Source organism: Anser brachyrhynchus (assembly GCF_964034855.1).
Source record: "Anser brachyrhynchus genome assembly, chromosome: 10".
In the NCBI taxonomy this organism is placed as follows: Eukaryota; Metazoa; Chordata; class Aves; order Anseriformes; family Anatidae; genus Anser; species Anser brachyrhynchus.
In genome coordinates this window covers 20,044,238-20,066,490 of record NC_137705.1, presented here as the reverse complement: position 1 = coordinate 20,066,490, position 22,253 = coordinate 20,044,238, and the positions used below count along the sequence as shown (strand labels likewise).

Genomic DNA, 22,253 nt, shown 5'->3' with positions numbered 1-22,253 from the left:
AAGAGAACATTAACTCTGAAATTCTTTTCAGAACTGGGTGGCTGCACACGATGCCACCAGTGCTTTTACTTGCTGTTCTACTCTATTGCTGAAAGGCAAATATGCATGGGAAAAGGGAGTGGTAGAGAATTAATGAGAACTTGTGACAAAGATTGTAAAGCTGCTTTTTTATTGCATCGATTATCAGCCACTTTTGTCTCTGCGTGCAGATGTGAAAGGTGGTGATGCTGTTTGGTTTTAACGTTTGCTTTAAGTCAAATCATCCCAGCTAAGACTCAATTAGTACTTTATTCTCTGGTATTTTATCCTTAGGCACAGACGCCTGTGCTGTGTAGTTTACAGACTGTAAATAGCAGTAAGAGATTAATTGAAATGTCATGGAAATTTATGTAATGCATAGATCCTTTTTTTTTTTTCTCAGAGGTATTTAGTAGTATAATAGTTTATCTTTGGTTTCCCTCGTGGCGCACAGCGCACATCGCAGTCATTCAGAGCAATGGGCACTTCGCTTAGGCAAGTCTGACATACGGCTTAAATGATTGATGGTGAATAGTGATCATAAAGAATAGGACTGGGTGTCAGATGCATTGAGCTTGCCTATTTAATGGAACAGCAAAATAGGCAATTCCATTTAATGTGTCCCTGAACTTATCGTAACGCTTCTTATTCTAAACTTCTGTTTTCTTGCTCTTAATTTATGCTACCAACCAATGGGACTTATATGTATCTGAATTTTCTGGGGAAAAGTGGAGATCATTTCATTGTTAACAAAAACCATGCAATTTAAAACAGGATTCTGTTCTTGTTATGTACACTTTCTGGTCTGACTATCTATTGTCAGCCTACAGAAAGTGCTTTGTACTAAATGCTAATTGCAGTTGAATTTTTCGTGCAGTGACTGAAGGCTGGCAAAGGAACTGTTCCAATCTTTTTCAGGGTTTAAGGGGTGCCCCGCACTTTCTGGCATTGAGTAATATAGGACCCTCATCTGTGGCCATTGGTTAGTGAAGTTTCAAAAGATAGCTTTATTCTCTTGCAGCTTTTCACAGGTTTCCTTTCGAAGTCAAAAAAGTTCCAGCCTATTCCTAGCCCATTGCAGTACCTTCCTTGCTGAGAATCCATATAAAATAACAGAAATACAGCCAGACTGTTTTGATGTGAGCAAATACAACTGAACTAAAGGTTTATGTCCTGGATTCCTGGCAGCCTCCCAGCTTTGTTGCAAATGAATTACCCTGGAGTTGTTCTGCATCTCCTAACAGAAACCTCGGCAATACCTAAGGACTTTCCATATACTTCCTTCCAGACAGTTAATTTGTTTGTCATTGAAACCTAGATGCGTTTGAGCCCTCCTCCTGGAGTGTTTGTATGAACAGAAGTAAAAGGAGGCTAAGCACTTAAATATCAGGTAGAAGTACTTTACTCTCAGCATTCTGAGAAAAGGAAAATTGAAGGGAAGTTGCAGTTTTCTCACATTTTAAGCAAAATAATTTGATTGGAGCAGAGTGGCAAATGAACGTGAAAAGCAAATGGTCCAGAATGAATAACAAAGCTAAATGCAAGGAAGATAATACATAAAAGAAAAAGTATCTTTCTTGAGACTTACTTTTAGTTACTTTTTATTAGTATTTGCAGGTTGTTTAAAATACTCTTGGAAAAGAGCCAAGGTGCTGTGGGGAGAAATGTTGTGTGCGTCTGTATGTGTTTTTATTTTTATGTATTAAGTAAGATAACCAAAATTGGACTTGAGTAACATTTCCATCATACGAGTCATTATGAAACTTGAGTATTTGCGGTAGGGTTATTGTCTGCCCTCAGTTATACCCTGGTCGTACCAGCGAATGGAGGCAGGAGCCAAGTTCCGACGTCCTGGTACGCAACTCCCTCGTGCTGCTGCTATTGCTGGCAGCCAGCTGTGGCTCTGGGCGAAGAGGTGCAGCTGCAGGTCGTGAGGAAATAGTGCCAACCTCCTGAGCCATCCCCATGTGCACGTGGCACTGTGACAGCGCGGGACTTCTTCGGGTAGGCCCAGGAGGCTGCGGAGGAGCTGCTGTTGGGGCTGTGTGGTCCTGATGCTGTGGGGTGGCTCAGGCCTGCTCAGGCCAGCGCCCTCACACACTCACCCTTAGCGAGCCGTACATGACAAGAAATGTGACTGCTCTTCTATTCCCACCTGTGGGCTGCCTGAGCCTGGTGTGACTTTTGGTTTCACTTGGAGTTGATGCTGAAAACTATGGTAAATGTTTCTGGTCAGCTCAGAAGTTCCATGGCTTGCTGCTGTATTCAGAAGTCAAGTTGTGTTTTTCAGACATTGTTACTCAGGGAAGTCTTATGGGGTCATGTCTGTGGCCTGACCTGGACAACTGTGACTTATGCTATAATATCTGTGATTTTAAGTTATAATTTTTGTCTTGTGCTGGGAGCTGCTTGCACAGACCTTTACATCTCTGTTGACATTCATGGAGTCGAAGGGAGGTCCACGCAGGGCCTGTTTGGTCCTGCACTGCGCTGAGTGGTGTGGCAGGATGGGGCTGGCTCCCCGTGCTGCTTTCTGGCACATGTTTCTTCCTCAAACCCTTGGGAACGAGACTTCCGAGGGGCTGAGGCTGGCAGTGGTGGAGCTCCATCCCTGCTGCCCCAAGCTGTGGGGCTGGGAACAGGAGAGGGGCACAGGGCAGGTCACCGTCCCTGCTTGTATTGTAGTGCCGGGCAGGGTATCACAACAAAACAGTGGTTCTGGATGATGGGAAGGATTGAAAACAGGACAATTTTTGCATTCTGAGGTGCCAGTTTTTGAACATAGTCAGGTTTACAAAGCAGAAGTTCAGTTGCAGAACTCTCTACCAAGCTGTGCATGTGACATTCCCAAAGAGAAACCCGGCTAAGGGCTGACACCCAGCCTAGGGCTGCTGTACAGTTTCCAGTCCTTTGTGAGAACTGATTCAGTGATGTATATTTTCTCAGCACAGCAAGGGAAACGGAGAAATAGGACAAAATAAACCAACTGTGCTTTTAGTCTATTTCGTAAATTCGGCTGCAACTTCAGTGGCCAGGCCTTTGTCCATCACGTGCATGTTCACAAAACAAAGTTACTGCCAGGTAATGATGCCTCCAGTAACATACATGAACTAACAGTCTGCTTTTATCTAAGTTGGGGCAGATTATATGGAGAAAACTGTGGGTGTTGGGGTAGAAACCTGGTCCAAAAAGTGATTGATCATTCATCTGTGGAAATCAAATTTCAGCTCCTTGTTGCCTTTAGTGCTGGGTGCATTTTGGTCCGTGCTATAACCCCACAGTTAAGTGCTGGTTTTCAGTGTCCTTTGAATACAAATACTAAAAGTGTAGAAATGAATTTGTATAATAGATTAAAGTGTAAGATAAGCAAATCACCGTAGGGTTTCTGTGGGATTTTGAGGATGAATGTCTCATGCTTGCTCAGTGGATTATTATAAGACCATGTGACTTCAGGTTTAACATGCGAAAGTGAAGATTTTCTTTAGCCAGTGGGTGCATCGTGCTGTGCTTCTGCCAGCTGGTGTGTGATAGCCCAAGCGAGAAATTGTTACCATTAGCATTGCATTAAAGATAAAGCATAAAGTGAGAAAATTTGTTACTGGTGGTGAAGAAGATTATAATCTGTACTTTGGGAGGGGGACTTTTCCTCCCAGAATTTTTTCTTTTTGCTAAGACAAGAGTGTTTAGAAAGAAAAGGTGCTAAATTTGTAAAGGTTACTTTACTGGAAACTGGTTGCTTGACAAACAGAGCAGTTTTTAAATGAAAACTTCTCACTTTTCTACTTCTCATTTTTTGTTTTGCTTTTATAAATTTGGTCTCGCCAAAAGAGGCATGAGTCCCTTAGAGAACAATCGGGCATTTCTAGCAGGCCTCTTATTCCGGCCACCCCAACGGAACGAGATAAGTGAGCGATGACAGGTTTTGTGAGGCGGGGATTAACTGACATTGTTTCTGCCAGCCTCCAGTTGGGACTGGCAATTCCAGCATTGTGATTAAGGATGGATTGAATCATGTGCTTAAGTCTATCTCCAAGCAAGAACAGGTCTATATTTTGGTACATGATTCAGTCCTACTAGGATGTTTCAGTGGTGATTATAAATGAAAACGCTTTCATAAATCTCCTTGATAGGAGCAGCCTATTGCTGCTGTGCTAGAACGTCACCAAGTCCCTGACTCACAGAGGCTACTTAAAGCCCCTCTAAATTGCACTCTGCAGGGCACCGGCAGCTCTCTGCTCGTCCTCTTTCCCACTCTGTTATCCAAGACAAATTTGTAGCATTTGAAACCATCACATGAATTGCCAGTCCTAATTTAGATGCAGTTTCAAAGACGGCACATGTGCTTTGAATGATCTATGTCAGGATTGTCTTCAAGGTTAACTGTTTAAAAAAAAAGAGTGCTTTGATAGTCTTTGTGCCTCGTCTCTGGTGTTGACAGCATGGACTCTGCTTCTGTGATTACGTGGGGTGGCTGCGGATGTGCCAGACAAGGTGCTTGCTAACAGGCAAGGAGCAGCACTGCTTCCTTTAAGCAAAACACAGCATAAATAAGAGATGCAAAGGTCTCAGTTGTCACATGTTACTACATAGTTAAAGGGGATTCTATTTTTAAATCCATTATTTAAAAATGGATTAATAAAGGGGGAAGGGGGGGGGCATTATATAGCATATTGTAATCCTCCAACCCTGGAAAAAAATAGCTGTATGGTAGTTACAAATCTCAGTGAATCAGGGGAAAAAAAATCTTTGGGTTGTAGTCCATGAGAGCAGGGAACTTCTTTTGCTCACATGGTGATGTCAGTTGGTTTGCTTTCCTTCTGGCGCTCACTTAAATTGTGAGCTCCTTTGCAATCTGAACTGAACAAAACAATAGCAAAGTGGGTGGGAGAAATAACGACAGCTTTGTCTTGAACTTGCATTTGGAGTTCACCATATATGTTGTTAGAAACAAATAGTTTGCTTCCACTTGACAGTGACTTCATCCAGAGCAGGGCTGAGTCATAACGCCTATAGTACAGCTCTCCCAGGAGGTTCACGCTGGCAAAGTTTATGCAATTGCGGAGCAGCTGAGAGCATAAAACTCTCTCCTTCTCCTCCCCCCCCCCCCCCCCCCCGATCCACCATCCTCTTAAAATACAGCCAGCAAACAGTGCAGACTGCAATATTCCCATATTCAGTATAAAAATGATTGAGGAAACCCTCAAAGAAATACATAAGGTAAGAAAATGCCTTAAAAGCAATCAGAGGATTTGTCTGCACTCAGGGAACTAGTGATTTCAATTTGATAACTTAAAACACCCAAAATAGTTGTTAGTCTGATTAGAGCCTTCATTGTAATGTAATTCACACTACTGTGTATCTGAGTGTTCTTAAAAGCATTGAAAATGTTCTGGTTTTATGCCTTCAGTTCATACTCCTAGTTTTTCTTAACTTTCTGGGATGTTCTTCCTTCCTACCTGGCGGATCTTTTGGGATCCCTAAATTTGCCATGCCCCGATTTCACCGAGGCTTGCTGTGGGACTTTGGTATTGCTGAGCAAAAATCCTGTGCTCTATATACTATAGAGGGCTGTGTGGTGTCTCCTCAGACCGCTGCTGTAACTGATGATCTGGGTTTCAGGCTGGAGGCAGTTCTCTGTATACGTGCCTCTCTTTTTCTGTCTCTCTGCGGTCATCAGTAAGCAGCATGTCAAGCCTTTCTGAAATGTTTTGCACCCAGGGATCATCTCCGAGTATTCAGGTTCTCCATTGTTCACACTTGTGCAGCTTTCAGCCTTCCGCAAGCACAGCTTCAAAGACACGTACCAGGTTTTGAGGAACTTCAGTATCTGTGCTGGGGCCCTCGCAGATGCGTAGGTGGTGCTGCCTGCCCTTTAGCCGTACCCCCAGAGAGCACGTTGTGTGCCAGGCTTTTCTTTCAGTGTCTGGTCTCTACCGTATTTAGATGCAACTGATGGGCAGGCCCTAGGGCAGTCACATTTAAATTGTGCGTTTGGCTATGAGCCTACATGGATTGGAAGCTTTCTGAGTTTCCTTTGATAGTCGTCCAAGATTAAGTCACAGAAAAGGGCGTCTGGGAGCACGGTGGCGGCTGGAGACGCACGAGGAGCCGGTTGGTGACTGCAGCTGGAAGGATGCTGCAGGGGCCTCTTAGAAGCACCACAAACCTGCCAGCTTGTGGGGATGAGAGGGGATGCCCTTTATCAAAATGCCAAAATGACGCTGGCTTTATTCCGCAGAAGGACTGGTATGCGGATGTCACTGCTGTCAGCTCCCTGAAAACGTTGTTTTGCATGCTCTTAGGAATGTCTGAAAAATCAGAATAGGAAGTTTAAAAGGGAAGGAAAGAAAATATGGTGGAGGCTGAGGAAAAAATGTAGTGAACATATTTTATTTAAACCTCTTCCCCAATTTAATGAACATGTTGACCTGTTACAAGTTAAGGGTTTAAAGATACCCTAAATTGCCTAAAAAGCCAGACTGCTTTTCATTTTAAAAAGTTAAAACCGTCTGTTTGCAAGGCTTCTTTCAATCCTTAATTGGTAATAGCTGCTGTCTAAAGGCAATGCTACCTAAGTTAAAAATAGGTCTGGAACTCTCCTGACAACCAAAAACATGTATGATGGTTGCTAGCTCCAGCACTCACAGCTTCTTTTGTTAAATGCCCTATAAATATCTAATAATAGGAACGCTGTTAAATTCTGTTTTCTGGTCATTTGTCCTGGTAGAAACTTGAGGAAAATAAGCAAATTGCCACCTTCACTCGTGAAGCCTGCAGTATGCCTGTTTCCCTCTTCATGGGAATGTTACACTAACCGAATTTAGGATGAGCCCGTGTACAGCTGAAGTAGTAAGGTTGTCTTGGCTGCAGACATGTCATGTGGAAAGTGACACGTGCATCCAGAGAGCGCAGCTGTATCAGAGAGCAGACCAGATAAGGAGTCCTGGGTGCTCTGTTCCTCTGAGCCACTTCACAGCAACTTCTGTCCCAGGGGCTCGGCGTGCTCAGCTCCCCCCGAGCACTGCCAACGTGCAGGCCTCAGTGCAAAATGTGAATGAATCTCGGGAGGGGGGAGAACAATAGAGCGGGAGCCTCCAAATTCAGCATTGCCTGGCTATTAACATCATTTGAAAGTAACATACCACCTACAGCTTCTACAGAAACCTTAGCTCTAGCATTTTTTAATACTTGAAGTGATTTATGTACCTGGTAATATCTTTGCCTGGAGAGGCTTTTTTTTTTTCCAGGGTTTTTAAAAAAAAAAAAAAAAAAAAGATTGAAATCCTCCAGTTCTCCTCCATTTCTGTCCATTCCCACCCTACTCTTCCCCCCATAATATATATATATATTTTTTTTTTTTTTTTCAGGAATTTAAGTGCTCTGCTTCACCGTATAGGGGACTGATAGTGGCTCTAGGTTCTTCTTAGCAATAAAAAACATTGAAAGAACCATCTTTCTGATACTAAACCATGTGCTGTGTGCTTGAAGTGGCCAAGTTGAGGGCTCTGACAGTCAACTTCTGTTGAATTCATTTCCAGTGTTTTTTTTAGATACTGTTTCTTCCAATTGTTTTGACTCCCCTGCTCCAGCCCAGCACTTCTGTGCACACTTGGAAAGCCAAAAAATGCCTGTCTCAGCTGTTCCAGGTTGTCTTGGTGCAAACTCACCTGCACCAGCAGTCGCAGCCAGTGCTACAGCCGGCAGGTGGGAGCAGTGGAGAAGCAGGCGGTCTTCGTGCTGACTGCAGCAGGCAGCCTCAGCCTGGCGACGAGGCAGGGAGAGACCCAAGCAGTTGCATTTTCAGCTGCCTCAACCGTTTGCTCAGTTCTCATAAGGGAATGCTGGTACCACGTCGTCACCTTTCTCTGAGTTAGCAGTTGTGTCTGAATTAAAGATTTCTTCCTGGAAAGAAACACAACATTTTTTACAAAGGTGATTGGTTTGCCTGTTATACATACAGTGTAATGCAGCTCCGGGACAGCTGGCATGTCCACTCAGTGCAGAAACATGGACACAAACCTGGGGCAAAGCCTAGGCAAACATGACATTCTGATGCAGGGGACAGCACTTCATTAATACACCTACTACTACCTCCAATGAAAATAAAACACTCATAATGATGAGTGGGTTTGGAAACGCCGATGTACTGAAGTGGGAAGAAATGTTGGAAGGAGGCAGAGCTCCTTGCAGCTTCCCATTGCAGCTTGGCAGCATGGAGGCAGCTTACAGTGCACGCACTATTAGCAGGACACCACTGTGGGTCCAGCCCCAGCGGTGCTGACGTGGCTGATGAAAATGAGGGTTGTGCTGTAGATGACTTGCAAGCAAGGAAAATTTAGTAAAGGTTTCCAAGGAGTATAATGGAAGAAAAAGAATCCAATTAAGTACATCTGTTTGGGGAGCTCCGCTTCATACAGAGCGTGGTCCCATGCACAGCACGACTGGGTGGATGCAGTGATGTCCTCTGAATGGAATCTGTTGTTTCATTTCAAGGGGAAGAGATAACCAAAGTTTTCATTGCCACACCCAAAGAGGAATAATAAACCAGCCAGGCAGCAACTGTCTCCAAACATCCCTTGTTACCACCCCATAGTCTCTGTGTTGGCTAGGATTACTTGGCTGAGCATGTGAGTGTGGGAGAAGACTGTCACTGGAGTCATTACGATAGATTATGATTGATGTACAAAATGGAAAATCCGTGTCAAAGGCAGATGTGATGCCAAAAGGCCCCTGCGGTGCTGGGGCTCATCTTGACTTGTTATACGGTGAAAGCAAACAAGGCTTCAAAAAAGTGAAATCATTTGATATGCTAATCTGTGTCTTGTTTCAGGCATAGTAATGTCACTGTGAACAAAGGAAAAGAAAGCAAACAGCTAAGACAAAGGGGACATTGTCTTCCTGCTGCTGGAAAAGTTCTATTCCAAACAAGATTTTTCTTAATAGTAAGAAATAGCTGATGGGACAATTTTGTCTTCAATATCCCTTGTTACCTCCTTAGCAATCACACTGCGAGGGTGATGTCTTTGAAAAGGCAGCCTATCTTGAGACAGAATTAGCCATGGGCTTTGATTAATCACCAGTTTGCCTCATCCATGTGTGTACAGAAATCATCAGCTACAGCTGAGAACACCGGCACCTGCAGTTGGTCAAATCAAGCCCACACGAAGCTTCACAGGATGCTGTTAGGCTTAGGCATACCTCAAATATCATTTCAATGAGAATTTCAGTCTTTTTTTTTTTCTTCATACCTACATCAGAGTAAATCGCATTTATGTACATCTGAGATCTAATCATAGACCCAAAATACTGATTTACGTCAACTCATAGCACAGTTTGCACAGTATTCAACATTTTCTGTATGTGTATTATTTTGTATTTGCAGGCTGCCTATCGGCTCTAAATTATTCCAAATTTGGGCCTGCTGTTCCCTGCAGAACGAATGCTTGCTTTGTGGAGAGCTAACTTGATTTGCCTTGGTCGCGTTGGGAATTAGTGAACAAACTCAGCTCGTCAGGAGAGGAACTAAACACTCCGTTTGCTCTTTCATAAAACTGTAGTCTTCCTCCCATGGTAAATGCTGCAGCAATGATTTAAGAGAAAAGGGGAAAAAAAGGAAAAGAAAAGGGAAAAATAAAAAGGCAGCATCTCAGTTTTGTCCTATGATGCTATCGCATGTTATTTTAATCCATTTGATCACTGGCTATGCATAAATGCTAGAAACATGGATGAAGCAAGTGATTAATACTCTTGTATTTAAAAAGTCTCTTGTAGATCTCAGTATGACATCCACCTTAATCTATCTTTAGAGACATAAAATACTGTTGCTGCAGATGCTGGTAATGTCTAAATATTGCACTTGAATGTGAATCAAGGAATGCATAATGTAAGTACACCAATTACATCGATGCCTCAAATACATGCTCAAGTAGATATAGGTGACACCAATAAGCATGCTGTTTGGTAGCTTTATACTACACCGAAAATAAACTGCCGGTCATTTAATACTTCATATATAATGGACTTATTTATGCTAAATCAAGTATTCCAAGTGTACACCATACACAAGCAAGAAATACGGTATCATGGGCGCCCCATCTCTCAAATTCACATGTTAAGGTGATCAGGAGCATTCAGCTGATCGGCCTGAACTTGCATAGCTTTTTCCGTCATTTAAATGTATTCCAATGGTTATGTTAAGAACAGGTCTATAAGTTTTATAATGCAATTTTTCTCCATTATGTCTACTGATTTAAAATGTATAATGTGCTGTGGAACTTGTTCTAACTTTATTATGAGCCGTCAGTCGCTTATTCCTGGAATTACTGTCAGAAAATCACTGAAACAGAATCTATTTCAGACTAGTAGTACCAGTCATGAGATCCTAGATAAAATGGTCTTATACAAAATGGAGTTGTGCAACAGAAAACAGACATTTAATCATAAAAGCATACTGTTCTCCCAAGAAGTAGCATGAACTTAGTTTCTTGCTTAATTAAGTTTTATAACATAAACATTCATTTAATGTCTTTGATCCAGAAGAACCCCTGATAACTGTGCCATTGACCTCTTTGCAGAGAAGAGAGTGTGGTCTAGTGGGCTGAGCTTTAAAGGCTCGGGAAGTTTTAATGTCATAGCAACAACACTGACTTTCTGGGTGGTCTCAGAGAAACCAGGGTAGAATTTCAAGGACTTGTCTTTCAGTTAAAAATAATAATAACAACAACAAAAATAATAAAACTTCTCTATATAGGGTGATTCTGTGTGTTTGTTGAGGCTTAAATCCTATTAAAAGTTTTGGTGATAAATGCAGTGCACTTAAGCTAAATCCTTGAAAAATTAAGGGCTAAATTCTCCAGCGTAGTATAAAAAGCAGCAGTGTAAATATTTAATACTCTTCATAAATCCCCATCATCATTGAGAAATTGTGTGTTATGTCATGCATGGGGTTTGGGTTCTTTTTGAGGGGTAAATATTGTCATGAAGATAAAATCCAACTATCACTTACCTATCTGTGAGGTTTCAGGACAATAAGAGAATTCTGTGTGCAAAGTGAGTAAGTTTTGTGGTGTTTTTAAGTCAGATTTTACTGCTTTCTTTTTGATGTAATTTATAAGCTAAGTGTCATAGCTGACATTCACTATTGAAAGCCATAGCTTTGTGTTCAAACACAGCCTTAGAAAATGACTCATTACTTCTTTTAGCACTACGAAGTTTATTACAGTACACGAGAAATTTTGCAAACAGCTGGGAGTTTATTCAGCCTCAGCCGTATCATTTAGCGTGTTTGGTAAGCCTTCACAGATCCAGTAAGTGATTTGCTAAGGCCCTCTTACTGGGCTGGGTTTGTTGTTGTTGTTGTTTTTTTAAGTGGAATAAATTAAACCAATTTCTGTAGGTGCTGCATAGGTAGGTTTGTCTTTCTTGACAACTTGGAGCAATATTATATGTGGCTTTCTGAACAGCCTCTAATAATCTTCTCTGGCTTGCAAATAATGTAAACAACAAGTCTTGTAAATCACAAAGAAAGAAGTAACCCGAGACTTCAGATGAGAAAGCTGGCTTCTCTCTGAGTTCATTTGAGTGGAGGTCGGAGGAATCACTTGGAAATCGTGAATCAGTGCTTGGCGGCTGCATGAACCTTGGACTAACTTTTTCGTATGCTGCTAAATTTTCTTGTTCCTTGAGTTACTTGGAATCGTTCTAACTTTGCAAACACTTCAGAGGAGGTCATGAAGGGAGATGGCAGTGCAATGTGGAATCTGATGTGGAAATACTGCATTTCTGTCAGGACGATCAGGTACAGTAAGACTATTAAAAACTTTACTTTGTGGTAAGTGTCTGAAAGCTGCGTGCGTTGTCTCTTCCCCTGCATGTATTCTTTTGCCCTGCATAGTTAACTCTAAGTAGTCTGAGATGCTTGTTTGGGTAGCTTCTTTCTTGTCCTTATACTAAAGCTTTGAAAGGAAAAATACAGGGTTACTGTAAACAGTCTTCAAAGAAAGAGGAGTTTTCATGATTTCGGTTTTGGAAATACCTCTGCCTCATTTGCAAGCAGGCGGAATTTGGAATATGAAAGAAACCTGACTTTCATGAATATTTGCCTATCATCGTCTTTTATTCATTGTATCTCCCAAATCCGGAGATTAAGCATGTGTTTAGCATGCCGCAAGCATCATTTGCTTCAGACAGAGGAGAAGGGGGAGAAAAGAAGGCGGAGGCTTTTATGGGAAAATACAACTCTTAAGTTTCAAACGTCTCTAAGCGAGTGTAGCGCTCGTATCTTACCTGTGTGCATTGTGTGAAAACGCAGCCGACTGCAGTGAGATGACAGGCTGTGGCTGCCGTGCATCGCCGGTCGCATTCTTTGAGTGGTTCGCGGTTGACATGCTGCGTGCTCCCTGCCAAGCACATTGCTGGAGATTCCAGTAGAGTTTATTCCAGGAATGGAGCTATTAAGTGAGACACTTGGTGATTGTGCGTTCTCACAGCAATTTCATGTATTTAAAAATAGCTAGCCATTCTCATGCTATAGTTTCTTCATGTTTCGGGGTTATATGATCTGAATGGTACATTTTGTCATGCAAGCTTCCCTTGAGAAATCATGTAATCTAAATAATGATGGCACTTCACACTGCATAATTATTCTGTGCTGAGGAAAGATTTTAGAGAGCCTGGATTCCTACATGAACATTCATTACAACCAGAATGATGCTGTGGAGAGCTTTTATCATCAGGATGCTGAAATAAAGCTGAAAAGCCACTTAGTTCCCAGCAGAGAGCAAGTCAATACAGCAGAAACTGGAAATAATCCCTGAGAGAGGATTCAGTTAAAATAAGAAATTTTATTTATGATCTAGTTTTGGAACCAGAAATAAAGGGAAAGCCTGAAATTAACCAAATTCATGCTTAAATACAGAGAAACAGTCGTTACAGCACAGATATTGATCCTGACCTTAGTACTGCCGGAAATTTCTGAGAAAAGTCCAGCGCACAACTCAGGCTATAAAAGCACGCGTTCCCCACAAGACTGAGTTTCAAAGGTTCCTCGGACTATTTGGGTGTGGCTATTTTTCTAAAGCTTAATGGGCAAATTGTGCTCACCTATAAACAGCCACATCTATCTTTTATCACTGAACTTACTACTGGTCAGAGTGTGTAGGTTGAACATTAGCTTCATAGTTTACAGTAGTTGCTTATTTATAGAGCAGCTCGCTGGCTCCCACAGCTAGCATAATGCAAAATAAAGTTCGTTGTTAAAGTGCTGCGAGTATTTTCAGTTTCAGTTGTTGGTTGTTCTAACAGATTGTATCTTCATTGTAAGCAACATCAATGAATCTGAGAGCATAAAGAAAATATTTCCTTTGTGGAAAAAGATCTCTACCACCTTAATTTGCTTTTCTGTTATCTTTCAGGAATCCTGAGCCTCTCCCTGCATTCTAGGAGGCTGTCACTAACCGTTCTGGCTCATGTCTATATTCACCAAGTATGAGGCTATACCAGTCTTTCTCCCTCTCTGCCTCCTCCCATTTCTAGAGAACTGAAACCCATGCAGCCCCTGCTGGAGATTTCAGTCAGCTTAGGCACATCTTATTTAGGGTTACATTGAGCTTGTTTTTTCCCTCTGTGTGCAAGCCGCCCTGGTAAAAGTATTCCTACACACCCTTGGTGCCACCGCACCAAACAGCAGAGCATTGCCTTGACTACACTGGGCCAGTTGTACTTGGGCTTCTAACGAATGTGCAGAGCCTGAATGAGGGGTTTTATGCCTGAGAGAGAAAACAGTCCCACTCAAAAGGAAAATTGTTAGTGCTGGGCTTCAGGGTTGGTCTTGTTTTCATTGGAATCCAACTGCTTTAAAAATTGACTGAGACTTTGTTGTCTGTTTTAATTAGACCGTGTGCCTTGCGGGGAGAGAGCATCTACATCCATGTGTATGCGTTTAAGTTTACGGTGACTAGATCTTAAAATCGTAGGGTCATGCCTGTTAGCAAGGTGAAACACATGTTGCACTAGCAGAATTAAGGCACAAAATGCAGCGGTTTGTTTTTTACATGGTGAAGCTTTAAGTCATGTTGTAGTAAGTGTAGGAGAGGGCGACACAGTGTGATACGGAAAAACACTGTGCTGTCTAAATGTCTTTTTTTTCCTTTTGCGGGGTGTTTGCCTACTCCTATAGTGAAATTAGAAGAATTGTAAAGATGAAGGGATTTCTTCACTAGCATACCACAGCTGAGCTTGTGACACTTAACACGAGACTTCTGTCCTGTCCAAGCGCTCGGCTCCCTGAGCCCCTGGGGAGCCTCTGATGCTACCAGGTTATCCCATGGGGCTGGAGGAGAGGCAGTGTGGCTGGGCTCGCAGCATGTCATAGGTAGCAGGGCAAGCCCTGAGTCCCGGGACAGTGCCCTGCTAGAGCTGGTCCCCAGCTCTCCAGAGGGAGCATTTTCGTTCCTGGCCGGTTTGCCCGTTGCCACCCTCCGGGATCTGGGCTCCTGATCCTCTTCCCTAGGCCAGGTCTGACCTCCCCAGGCCAGCAGTGACTCACGCCACACCATGCCGTGGCATTTTTGACTCTCCTTGGCTACAGCGGTCACTACCCACACAAGAGGCGTTACGCGTTCCTGCCCAGAAGCACCGCAGGTTGTCGCTGATATTCCTGACGAAGGGAAGAGTGCTGTCTGTCACGGGCACTGCTCCTGAGCGAGGGGCAGAGCAGTACCGCTGGCTGTGCTGTCACAGTTACTGCCCCTTCTTCCTGAGCCCGTGCCTGGTGCAGTAATGCACAGAGGGCAAACTGCCCTTCCCACTGCTCTGAGGTTTGCTTTGGTGCAGTATTTCTCTGAAAAACAGCACTTTCCTCTTCTGGTGAAGGCCTACTTGTTCTGGTATTTGCAGGTGGAAAGCACTCCCAAAATCACAGTTGGCAAAGCATGAAAGCAGCACTGGAGTGAAAGAATCAGTCATTTACTTCGTGTTAAGGTTGCATTTCAGTCACACACCGTAGGTGGGGGATAGGCAAATATTTAGTTATAAAATAGTTTGTCAACATATTCAGATTAGGTATTGCATTTATAGGGTCACATCAGTGTGCACAGAGGGGAACGTGTTATACCAAGCCCGGGGGCAGACCGGCTGCATGCTGAATTACCCGTGCTCTCGGTAACACGCCACACGCCAGTCAGCCCCGAAGGATGGGGTTAGTGGTTAGGGGAGCAGACTGGAGCCGTCTGAATCAGCAGATCCACAACCCGCAGAGAATAAATTAAAGGGTTTATAATAATGTAACGCATAGTTTTTAGCTTGCATCTTAAAGTTCCGTTTGCAAGTAGTGGAGGAAAATCGTCAATAGTTACTTCTCAGTGCTCTACACATCTGGAAAAAAGTAAGAATTAGTCTTCAGTATGAGTTGTCATGGAGTTTCTTCACTTATTTTCCTTCTGCTACAAACATTTTCCATCTTGGTTCAGTCATACTTTATTTTTAGTCATCTGCTTTGTTTTTTCTAAGGACTGACAGAACAGTGCTGCGTTTTCATCAAGGAAAACCAGCACCCTGACAAGTGAAAGGGTCTCACTTGAGCCTTAGTTGTGTTTTGAGCAGCATGAGCGACTGTGCAGGGGAGAGGCTGCTGGGGAAGCTTGGCGCACGTAAGGGAGGTTTGGGGCGTCTCAGTGAGGGCTTATTCATTTCTGAGCATCCACACTGCATTAGGAAAGCTCAAAGTGCTCTGAACAGTAATGCATTAAACAGGGGTCAGTATAAAGGAACAATATAACAAATCTAATAACCCACAGTTCGGGTTCAGTGGTGGTATTGCCCCCACACTGCAGCGCCTTGCTCCTGCCCCCAGGCTGCCCGTGCATGGTGCCAGCACAGGCGTTGTACATCCATGCAGGAAAGTCAGCTGGAAAAAAAAGTCGTTTGACCCAGGTGGCTGCAGCGACAGGGTTCACTACAAGGCCACCCAAAAATCTTGTGCTAGCATTGGGTAAGGGAGTAGCAAGCAGCGGTGGGAGGGCAGGGGACACGGAGCTCACAGCTGCAGTGACACTTCACCCCCGGGAGCTGCAGTGGGCTGCACAGACAGGGCTGAGAGCTGAGGCTAGAAGTAGTTCGTGCTGTAGGTGGTAGGAAACTGTCCTCTGCTGATACTTGCCACTTGTTACGGCTGTTTAACTGTCACACATAGCCAACGACAATGGGGTATATATTCAGATATTTAATTTATGCACTTTGTTTTCCATCTGAAATGGAAACTAGAACACTGATCTCAGATATTCCTCCTGGCAACTACTGGGATAATGCCTATACAGCTTCTCAGAAAAAGAGACTGCTACCTTTTGTTATAGCAGTAAGGAATGGAGTTGGCACCTTTTGTTGAGATCAGACATTATCAAAGTGATTTTCTTCTAGTTGTTTTATGGCTTACGTGCTAACAAGATTTACTGGGGGTTGAGGGGATCACCTGTAAGATTAAAACAACAAAACAAAAACTCTCAAGTCTTCCATATTGACTCCTGAACTTCAGAACATGTTGATTTTTGTATTCAGTTTCTGTGTGGGTTTGTTTGTCATCTTGAAATCTGCATTGTCATCTTGAAATACTGCATCTGGGAAGCTACGAGACAAAGCTGAATGCAAGCTGTCATTAGCAGTCTGGATGCTTTAATCATCCAGTGGATGGCTCTATATAACCATTACTCTTGTATTTTAATACAGTACAACTGTAATTATCCTAGCGCAAACCTTCCTTTGGGTTAAAAGATCTCTGCAGAATGGCAGTGCCAATAGCACATTGCAGTTAATGAATTTTTAATAAGCTCCTGATTCCAGTGTAACAAATCATTGCGAGGTTAGGATGAAGTTGGTGCCTTCAGAATCCTGAGTTAGGAGGTGCGAACGTGTCCTCGTGCACTTTGCATAATAAAATACTAAAATATGTTCTTTGGTTACATATGCCATGTTTGTCTTTGGTCTATGCATAGGAATCTGAAAAGGAGATCATTCTGGTATTAATTCACCTGAACTCAGTTGTTCTTCCTAAAGCAGACTTGCTCAAGGGGTGAATTACCCATTGCTTTGGGTTTGTTTAGGATTCATATATTTTTTAACTCTCTTTAAATGCTGCTCATTTTCAGCTAGGGTGTATTCATGTTTACACAGCTAGATTATTTCAATCTGATTGTTAATTTAAATTAGTGGTTTGTGACAAGTTCAGGAAGGGCATGCTGAGCTTTAACAGGTTGCAGATCTGTTGGTGCAAGACCAGCCCCTCATCAGTTCTGTTTGCTTCTTTGCTACGAGCGCTTGTTAAAATGCTGCTCCTTAGTATTTCCACATGCTCTCTCCATCTTTGTGCACCATCTGCAATGTTATTGCTAAAAGCTAAAAATTTATAGGCAGGGACTGTTAGAGACAGTAAATGATTTAAATGTAATCCCTGTTGGACTTGTAGTGTAACAAAACTGCCACAGAAGTTGCAATATTTGCACATAATTAAGCCTTTCTTCACATGGAAGTCTGTCAGGGTGAGGGTGTATAAACTGTCAGCCTAGCAGTAGTGCTTCTTGGTTGTGTGCTTTCCTGTACGAAGAGCCAAGGAACTTAAGAACTTGAAGACCGTGGGGTGTTGTTTTTTTAAGATGGGTCACATAATTGCCAAAATGAGTGGTGGACCAGTGTGAGGTCTGAAGGCTGCTTTTAGTCGCTGCCTGTCCCAGTTTTATTCTAAGAGTATTATTCTTTATTTTAAAGCTGGGTCTACAGAGTTGTTCCTGTATAAAAGGACCTGATGCCAGTTTAGCTAATCTGACTTTAAAAAATAGAGTTAACTGGAGTCAACTTCTAGCGCTCTTCTGGGTTTTCATCTTTTTGCTTTAAAATAGTTGCATCAGGCTTTAGCTCAAACCTTTAGTTTGGGCTTAGAGCAGCCCTGGGTTGAAGCTGTGCCACAGCTCTGTCCTTTCATGACACGGAGCATAATGAGTATTGAAATCCCAGAAGCCAGAAACGTAATCCCAGGCATTCTAGAGAAGTTAACAGACTGTTTTATTATTTATTTACATAATCAATCTCAGAGGGTCTACTTGATGCAGAACCATGGGTTACTATGGTAAAAGTGTTTGTCTGCTTGGCACCTAGAATGCTTCCACTGCTGGTCTTACTGCTTCTCAGACCCACCTAGCAATTGTCTTTTAGGATTTGTTTTGAAAGGGTACTGCTTTTGATGTTCTTAGATTGCCCAGTTGATTGGTTTGTGGGTTTTTACCATATTTTGAGAACTCCTGAAGCTGCCTTTCAGCTTGCGTCTTCTGGCACTGAATGTAGAAACAAACAAACAAACACTATATGGAAGTGTTACCTGCTTGTGAATTTGAAGAGACTGCTAAATTGTAAAGCAAATTAGGTAGCGAGAAAATAGAGCTCTGCGTTAATCTGGAGTTAACAAGATTTTGCATGTTCTGGAAGGAGTCAGATGACTTTTTAGTAATTGGTGAGTACTGATCAATGTAATGCTTATGAATTGTGTGATTAACATCCATGGATGCTCTAAATTGATCATGAAAATCCTGGTATGTGAAGTGATTTTAATGAAAAAACTTCCTAAAAATCTAGGAAAGGCTTTATTCCTTTTCCAATAGGAATTCATTTTACTATACAAGTGATATCTCATTCTTGATATGCGTTTTGAACACTGCAAAGCATCTTTTTTGTTTCTTTGCAGTATCTGCCTTTTCATCTTTTTTTTTTTTGACAATAATTATAAAAACAGCAAGAATTTATGCGGTAAGCAGTGTCCCATATTCAGTCATCTTTTAGCACGAGACAGTTCATTAGTATAATTAACTGCCAGCCAGTTAATAAGTGACTTAAGTATTTGAAATGTTATTAGATTGGTTTTTGGTTTTTCCGTGCACTCACCTCTGGTGAGGGGACAGGAGCGCTGCTTCGTTACAAGAGTTCAGGATCTCATGACAGCTGCAGTAACAGACCAAAAAATCAAAGCTGATTACCTCCCTATGTATTTCAGACCATCAAATCTGACTGGCTAATGAACCTTAAGCAAAACTTGAGGTAGGCAAGGCACGGTTGCCTGACCTGCTACGCTCGTGGAGCGCTTCCATGAGGAGAGCGTCCTCAGGCTTAAACCTGCATGCTGCAAACTGATTGATTAAAAATTAAATCCGTTTTTGAGTTGGTCACACCTGTGTTGATCTGCTGGAAAGGGCTCAGCAGCATACAAAGCATTTTGCATTTAATGAATTCTCAGTCATTTGTGGTAGCAGAGTAATGAAGAGTATTCTTTCATAGCATCAGGGGGCCACTTTGACGGTGTAGTGGGGCCCAGTTTGTGCAGGGAGCAGCACCATGGCTGGAAGTTACACAGGAGGAGTTGTCACCCTGACAGGAAGCATTCTGGTTCAGCAATCCCAAAAGTTCTTTATTTTCATACATTTATTTTAATATTGATGTCTTCCTAGACACTATCACATACCACATTGTCCTGTGCAGTAGGCTATGTTTACAGCCACAGTTCGGTTACCGTTTTCTGTCCTGAATATCACTTGGCAGTGTTTGGGCATCAAGCAATGCGACCTTTCAGGGGACATCCTTGATAAAGGTATCTGAACACTTACACTGCTGCATTATAGCAGAATGAGTTCCTGTGACCACATAAACCTGTGATGGCCATTTCGTGCTGCCCGTCAGCTGGCTGAGCACCGTACGTAAAGCAGAGCTGGTGTGCAGCTGAATTGCTGGAGAAGCTGTACCTCAGTCTGGGCTCCGTTGTGCAGTTAGCATTAGCTGTGTGCGCTGTCACTGCCTGGACAAGAAGTTATTCGCTGTGACCTTTAGCAGAGGTCTGATAATACAATTTCACCTGCAGCCTGCATGTTTTTTGTGTTAAAGCAAGAGATATTTCCCCAGACCTGAGCAGGTTATAATAGCTCTGTCAAAAAGGCAGAATGCAAAGCCAGTCCATGCTGATGCAGGGGGAAATATGACCTTTTTGATGCTTGGGAGCCTTCAGAATATGTTATGAGTCTTATGAATAACGTACTTTTCTATTAAAAGGACGGTTGGGTTGCAATCTCAGCCATGAATTACTGCCCTTACGTATGCTGTAAAGCTTCTGTTGCCCACAGGCTTTGGAAAAAGATCTCTTTGGCTGATATTTTCTGAAAGTTTTCTCCACCTCTTGACTTTTAAATGACTTTTTGGCTATTTCTCCTCTCTTAGTAGCTGGCAGGGGGAAAGTGCATGACTGTGGTCAGGCCTTCCTCAGCAAGAAGGTGTTTATTGACCACCTCTCGGCAGTCCTGCTCGGAGGAGCGCCTGGTCCCACGGCTGCTGCAGTCCTGAAGCTATAGGTAAAGCAGCTGGGCAATTTCAGAGAAAGCTGGGGGAAGGAGATGCTGAGCTTCTGACGCCTCCTGGAAGATAAAAGGCAAGTTTCTACTATTGCCTTGGATCCTCTCATCCAGGAGTGAGTCTTGTTTTCTTTTGGAAGAAATAAAAGCTAGATAGAAATAAAAGCTATTATTGACAGATATAGCTATGAAAAAGAAGCCATAAAAGCAGCTTCAAAGCTGTTATTGTTTTTTATAATGTCCTAAGGAAATAGAAGTTGATATAACAAAAGTTTGAGAACCAAATTAGCAGTTACTCTTAGTTAAAATGCATATTTTTAATCTTAGGCATTCAGCTTAGTTTCAAAGCCCACTTGCAATTTACTTAGAATTGTTGGATGTCCACAAGATACCTGCAGACCTGTATGCTGCTAAATATGAATTCTGCATAGGTAGACATATTAGCAGATGTTTGTATGGTCTAATTCCCTTTCATGCTTAAATCAGGAAAAATGAACTATTTCACTACATCAGTGAAGTAGGGACAGATTGGTCTTCTGAATAGCTTATTATCTATCTGAAATTATCTTTTGATGCTCGAAAATAAATGTGAAGTAGGCATTATGAAAGGCATACTTTTTAATCTGTTTGGGAAAGCTGTTTGAATTGCTGTAGGCACACAGCTCTTAGTTTAAGCACTTTACCACAAACAGCAATACTCAAGATTTCTGTCCTGCAGTGTACTCTACTGTGATTTTTCTGGACACGTATGCAGAGACCTGATGATAGAATTTCACTCAGTCTGTATATTTTCAAGTTAATGTAACAAACACTTGTGGAGGAAAGGGGCCAGTGAGATGGATAAATACCTGACTTCTTTCCAAACGGCCAGTATTAATTCTTTAAAAACAAACACATGGAAAAGAACCTGTACCTTAAAGTCAACTTCTTGAAAACTTGTCCCATGTTGTTTATTCTCTTTCAGGATCTGAAGCCACTGCATTTTCCTGGTTATTCTACCTGCTTATTCTAAGTACTTGAGCAGATTTGTTATTCAGGTTATTGAGACTTGCCCAGCAGTTCATACCAGCATCTTGTGAGACTACTCCCTCTAATGCCAGCCTTGAAGGGACAGGCCTTGGAGTGTCTTGGAGTAAGAATGGGGTGGAGATTGAGAACTTATGCTAAAAGGAGTGTAAATTATATTTCTTAGGTATTTTTTGTGCCAATGCTGTTCTAGCCTGCTTCCTCTCATCTGATTGTTCTGGCACTTGGGTTTTGGGGGTACAACAATTCACTGTGCTACATGGTGATAGGTAAGCAAAGGAATCCAGGATAAAAATAGACTGCCAAAAATGGGTCAGGGCTAATGGGCAAGCACGATCAGGGCTTCTTACGCCATTGTCACTTGTGGAGGAAATGTTTAGCAAAGAAAAGTGTAACCACGCACAGGGCCATTTCCTCTAAAATAATGAAACAATGAAGTTTTTAAAGAAATTGGGTGTGGGCTCCCTTAAAACGTATCTGCCATATGTGCCATTTCGAAGCAAAGATGGAGAGGCTGTTATGCAAAGATATCCAAAATGAAAATCATACACTTGCTGAAAGATGCATAGCAGCAGCATAGCAAGTTACTTCAGCTTGTTTTTCTTCAAAAGGAAAAAGACCTGTGCAAGTTACTTCTGTATCTGACCCTCTATTTCATAGCATGTACTCAACTGTTAAGTAAGCTTATTGGCTTAGTAGTGTTTTATATCAATATTTGATCATTTCCTCAGACTTAAAAGAAAATGCAGTATACCTGAGGCACTGAAGAACCTTACGGGAAAGCTAGGAGTGCACTGGGGGAGCTTTGTGAGTAGTCAATATCATAAAGCTTTTTTG

The 22,253-nt window shown here is 42.4% G+C and overlaps 1 protein-coding gene and 1 long non-coding RNA gene across 19 annotated transcripts in view; one reads left to right on the top strand and one right to left on the bottom strand.

Moving 5' to 3' along the window:
* Nucleotides 1–22,253, top strand: part of IQSEC1 (IQ motif and Sec7 domain ArfGEF 1) — a 344,442-nt gene that overhangs the window by 192,317 nt on the left and 129,872 nt on the right. Inside the window, exon 1 of one of the 18 annotated variants that reach the window (XM_080607004.1) lies at nucleotides 11,275–11,815. The exons of 16 other annotated variants lie outside the window; for them this stretch is intronic. In XM_080607004.1, coding sequence (XP_080463130.1) covers nucleotides 11,748–11,815 — 68 coding nt within the window. In that variant the 5' untranslated portion in view covers nucleotides 11,275–11,747. Of the gene's footprint in view, nucleotides 1–11,274; nucleotides 11,816–22,253 lie in introns of those variants that run through there. One more of the 18 variants, XM_080607014.1, reaches the window with a different exon arrangement.
* Nucleotides 5–20,463, bottom strand: LOC308200766. The gene is made up of 3 exons (XR_013955787.1): nucleotides 12,304–20,463; nucleotides 7,686–7,920; nucleotides 5–6,326 (listed from the first exon to the last, which is right to left on the bottom strand). It is a non-coding gene; the product is annotated as an uncharacterized lncRNA (long non-coding RNA).